Below are 5,559 nucleotides of genomic sequence, written 5' to 3' on the forward strand. Positions count from 1 at the left end.
AAAGACCTGCCCTAAGCTTATATTTGTAAACTTAAAACTCACAGTTGACTGTTTAAGACTTAGCCATGTTTGACCTGTAAGTATAAAATCTTATATTTTTAGAAGTGACGTTCTACAATGCAAAATCTGCCTTGTTCTGTAACCACAGACAGCCATAATCGTATCCATGTGTATATTTTTAACCACAGACAGCCATAATCGTATCCATGTGTAAATTTTTTATCACAGACAGCCATAATCGCATCCATGTGTATATTTTTAAGCGCGGGACATGTCAGTTCTGTGGCATTTTAAAAAATCTATTATCTATGTTGTGTAATAATTCTCTTGCCATTCAAACTTATCGTTTCAGATAAAGTGGATTGAAATTAATTAAAAAACACATTCTTTATCTTTTCCATTTGAAACCTGCACGTGTTTCTTTCCTAGAATGATGTAATTCATATTACAGTAAAGTGATCATTAGTCTACCCATATGAATACCTGGTTTTCTTTCGTTTTAAAAGGACCTGTCTATGCGTTCTCATGGCATAACACATTCCTTTGTTTTGGATCTGACTCTCTAATAATGAATCCTAGGAAGGGATGGAGAGCCTGTGTGGTGGTGTGTATATGGTGGGTCTTTCTTGTAGTGGCTCAGGAAGAAATAGAAGTACTGAGTAGAAGTGGGTTTCCTACTGGATTTATATTCGGTACAGCCTCTGCTGCATACCAGTATGAAGGAGCTGTTCGGGAGGGAGGAAGAGGCCAAAGCATTTGGGATACTTTCTCCCATATCCCAGGTTAACTTTTACTTTCCTATCCAGCTGCATCTCCCATATGTTTAATAGCTCAGTACAGAAAGCACCGGTCTTACCATATGATCAAAGATATGAAATTTTTATTATTAGGATGGAGAAAGTACGATGATGAATCATGGAGTGTGATCTAAAATGTTAAACATTTAGAATCACATTCCATGATTCATCATCAGAATGAAAAAAATAGATAATATGAAATGAGAAATGATAATAGATCATAAATTATGATCCAAAAATATAAATACAAAAATTTAAAACTGTCAAATCTAAAAATATTTAGATATGTACCATATAATTCATAAAGATTAATGGTCTCTTGAAATCGGTGCTAATAAAATTGTTTAGGAAAAATTGCTGATGGGAGCAATGGAGATGTTGGCGTGGATGAATACGACCGCTATAAGGTGTGCTACTTACAACACTTGATTTATATCATATATTTCTTAGACCCATGAAAGAGGATGAATCTATTTTTTCTAAAATATTGTTTTTGAAAACAGTTATGTATGTTTTGAATCAATGTTTTTAATCATACTAAGTCTATCATCACATTTAGTGATGCATTATTAAGAAATAATGATAAATCATTGAATGATTAAAAAAACAACTAATAATATATATATATATTGATGATCAAAAACATCAATACAAAAATACACATTGGTCATCAAAAATATCCATCAAAAATATCAATATACACATTTGATTCTGGAAGAAATCAATTGAATACTACAAAACTGTGGAAAACTAATGCCAGCCACTTTTCTTTATTTCTTGACATCTGAATGCATTTACTGTTTACATCTTGCACTAATTTAAACATGGAGAGTGTAATTTGCAGGAAGATGTGAAACTGATGAAGAAAATGGGCATGGATGCATATAGGTTTTCCATTTCCTGGTCACGGATATTACCATGCGAGTCACATTGTTTTTCCTATACAAAAAAATAAAAATAAAAACTAAGTATTCAGCAGTGCCTCTTTTAAATGATTTATTTTGAGAAACAGATGGCTCTGTCAAAGGTGGAATTAACAAAGTTGGAGTGGCCTACTACAACAACCTCATCAATGAACTCTTAAAATATGGTGAACTGTACATAGTGTACATAGTTTTCTATTATGGATATAGATATTGCTGTGATATTGTTCAAACTCTAACCAATTCATGTTCATAGATATTAAGCCTTTTGTGACACTGTTTCATTGGGACCTTCCACAAGCTCTGGAGGATAAATATGGAGGCTTTCTCAGCAAGAATATTGTGTAAAAACTCTTCCATACTACCAAATCCTTTCTGCATCTATGCCCATATAGTAGATTTAATCGATTACCCATTTTTTATGCATATAAGAAGACATGTTTTCTGATATCTCCAGGAAAGATTTTAAAGCTTACAGTGAAGTGTGCTTTCAAGAGTTTGGCGATCAAGTGAAGCACTGGATTACATTAAACGAACCTTACGCCTACTCTGCCTTTGGATATGACACTGCCACGTTGGCACCCGGCCGCCATTCCTCTACCAATGGAAATTCAAGCACAGGAAATTCCGCAGTAGAGCCATATATTGTGGCGCATAATATTCTCCTTTCTCATGCAGCTGTTGTGCGTGTATACAAGAGCAAATACCAGGTAACACAAATATTTCCCCGAAACTTTTCTGATCAACATACAATTGTTAGTTTGCTAATCTGCGATCATTAGATGTAGGCAGTGCAGAAGGGATTGATTGGTATTACATTGGTGAGCCACTGGATGCTTCCCTACTCAAAATCAACCTCTGATCAGAAAGCCACCCAAAGGGCCATAGATTTTATGTTTGGTTGGTACGCAAGTGCAGATTTTGGAAATACTCTACTAATGTTCAGTTATTACAGCATATCATTTCCATATTCAATTGTATAAGATTTATTTTGTGTCAATTCACCATCAGAATAATAGAGAGTTGGAAAAGAAAATGGTAGTTTCAGATCAAGACAAATTAAAAAAAGAGGGAGGTGGGTAGAAAGTCGCATACATTCAAGGCATTAGTTTGTCTTGTCTTGATCTAAAACCAACTATTTTTTTCCTCTAATTTTCTATTGTTCTATGATGGATGAAAAATGATTAGTTTCAGACCAGACATGAAAAAGAGAGGAAGGAAGGATGAAAATTTGCACAGGATTTGAGGCATGTGCTTATCTTGTCTTGGTCTGTAACTAACCATTTTTCTCCTCTAACTCTCTATTTTCTTTAGACTGTGATCCAAAAAGAACTAGAGAAGAAAGATGACTAGTTTCAGACTAAAACAATACAAGCTGGTGCCTCAAACCATTGTGCAACTTTCCATCCCTCCACCCGCTTTATTTAACTTGTCTTGATCTGCAATTAACCACTTTTCTCTTCCAACTGAATTATGAAATATGATGGGAAACATTGAAATAATTGGTTTTTAGATAATTGAATCCAAAACTGATATATAATTATTATTATAGACTTAAAAAATTTGATATTTTTAATCTCCATTCGTATGAAATTTGACTGGTAGTACAAAATTATAGGTTTATGGATCCAATTACAGAAGGGAGATACCCAACAACAATGAGAAATCTTGTTGGTACGCGTTTACCTAAATTTACTGCCCATGAATCTTCTATGGTGAAAGGTTCGTTCGATTTTGTGGGCTTAAATTACTATACAAGCATGTATGCTGCTGATGTTTTAATGCCACCCAATGCCATTAACACAAGCTATACATTGGACTCTCGAGCAAATCTGACAGGTATAAATCTTGAAAATCTTTAGCATATGAACTGATTTTGTCTCATCATGTTTGAGAAAAATTGAGCATAACTTCACATTGGTTGGTGTTAAAATGTTGTCAGCTAAGAGAAATGGCATTCTCATCGGACCAGTGGTAAGACTGACAAAACTTTTTAAGAATTATTAAATAAGATTATAAAGTGCTTTAGTGGTAGGACTGACAAAACTTATGAACTATTAAATAAGCAAGATTATGAAGTGTTCTGTTTGTACATTTAATTTTTAATATGAAATAACAGGCAGGATCGAGCTGGCTTCACGTGTATCCTCGAGGAATAGGAGAGCTGTTGAAGTACATAAAACACAGATATGCAAATCCACCGATTTTTATCACAGAAAATGGTAAAACCTTCTTATGATTGGATATTTACAGAATTTTCATTTGATATAGTTCCCATAAAATTTGGCTATCCATATGGAATGGTGCATAGAGACTGCAATAAAAGCATGTATTTACCAACACAATTGCTGTTATTAGTATTTGGAAAAAAAATCCGTTGATATAGTGAAATTTTGTTGGTAGGCTTTTTCTAATTTGTTTGGTTTTTGATAATTATAAAGGAATTGATGAAAAAAATGATGATACTATATCATTGGCTCAAGCTCTTAATGATACTTGGCGAATCAATTATCATTCTAAGTATTTATCATTTATTCAACAAGCAATAAGGTAAATCTTAACAATTTTTAATATTTTATTTGTTTATTTATTTTAGTATCATATACTAAAACATTATTATCGTTTGAATAGTAGGGGTGGATCAAACATACAAGGTTATTTTGCATGGTCTTTATTAGACAACTTTGAGTGGTCAAATGGCTATATAGTTAGATTTGGTCTACATTATGTAGACTATAAAAAAAAATTAAATCGGTATCCAAAAGCATCAGCATATTGGTTTCGCAAATTCTTGGAATAAAAAGACGACAATACTTATATTTTGTTGATCAGCAAAAGCATAACTTTCTAGGATGATGGGTCAACCTCATGTAATGCCCTATCAATTTTGGCTGTGAGATGTTTTGATCTCTACTTTGTTTTTCAACTATGTATTAGGGGATATATAGGTCATGCTTATGCTTACTGGTCTCAATTCTTTATGGTGTGTTTGGATCACCTACATATTCGATATGATATTCATCAACATGTTGGTTGATGGTGTCTTGGTTTCATAGTGATGCATTTATGTTAGTGTGCCAATTTCTTTGTGAAGATCTTATGCGTTTCATTAAGATTGTATTCCTAAAAAAGCCTTGTATCACACTATCTTGTTATCATAGTGATTTATTTCATTGTTATCAATATAAGTATCATGATTATATGTTTTATATTATGTTGAATCCCATTGGATGATTTTAATATGCTTCAATTGCTATATATTGAACAAGTATGCTTGATGTGTGCATTGAGTGGATATTATAAGTATATGGTTATTTTTCACGTAGTATATAGGTTTGATTTATTCATGCCAATAGTGGTTATAATAGAGATGTTAGTTTTGGATTGCATCCATGGTAGCAATTATTGTACTCAAATTTGAGTGTGAGATGGTTCTTCTTTTATTTACTATTTTGGATCTAAACCAATGGTGATTCAGGTATTTGTGCATTGTAGAAAACCAGTAAATGTGCATTTAATATCATCATTGTTTACTTTTTGTTTGCATGAAATTATATTTTAAAAATTAAACCTTGAATCTAAATTGTTCCTAATCCATTAGGATTTGAAAAAAATGAAAAAATAATAATAAAAAATTACAATTTATTATGCATTAAAAATGATAATGGGTTTTTATAGTCAATTAAACTTTCTCTTTGAAATTATTTCATTAACTCAATGAATGTGAATTGTATGTATTTGTGTGAACTTACATGTTACTTGCATGTGGATGTATGTGAGTTGCATGTGCTTGCATGTTTGTTGCATGTACTTGCTTGAAATTACATGTTGCTTGCTTG

General features: G+C 32.5%; 1 protein-coding gene across 1 annotated transcript; it reads left to right on the top strand.

Annotated features, from left to right (window-relative positions):
* The first annotated feature begins 637 nt into the window (after positions 1-637).
* LOC131856343 (beta-glucosidase 12-like) lies at positions 638-4,520 on the top strand. Its single transcript, XM_059208035.1, has 12 exons — positions 638-782; positions 1,146-1,204; positions 1,642-1,717; positions 1,810-1,887; positions 1,977-2,064; positions 2,178-2,430; positions 2,509-2,624; positions 3,339-3,559; positions 3,663-3,694; positions 3,840-3,942; positions 4,162-4,270; positions 4,355-4,520. The coding sequence occupies exons 3-12, from the start codon at positions 1,657-1,659 to the stop codon at positions 4,518-4,520; spliced, it is 1,227 nt and encodes a 408-aa protein (XP_059064018.1). The 5' UTR covers positions 638-782; positions 1,146-1,204; positions 1,642-1,656.
* The last annotated feature ends 1,039 nt before the right edge of the window (positions 4,521-5,559 follow it).

Source organism: Cryptomeria japonica, chromosome 7, assembly GCF_030272615.1.
Source record: "Cryptomeria japonica chromosome 7, Sugi_1.0, whole genome shotgun sequence".
In the NCBI taxonomy this organism is placed as follows: Eukaryota; Viridiplantae; Streptophyta; class Pinopsida; order Cupressales; family Cupressaceae; genus Cryptomeria; species Cryptomeria japonica.

Bases quoted from the DNA above. Each gene is read 5' to 3' on its own strand.
- LOC131856343 (XM_059208035.1), top strand. From the start codon at position 1,657: ATGAAGAAAATGGGCATGGATGCATATAGGTTTTCCATTTCCTGGTCA. The intron at 1,888-1,976 runs GTGAACTGTACA...TCATGTTCATAG, and splicing joins CAATGAACTCTTAAAATATG to ATATTAAGCCTTTTGTGACA. The intron at 3,560-3,662 runs GTATAAATCTTG...AAATGTTGTCAG, and splicing joins CTCTCGAGCAAATCTGACAG to CTAAGAGAAATGGCATTCTC.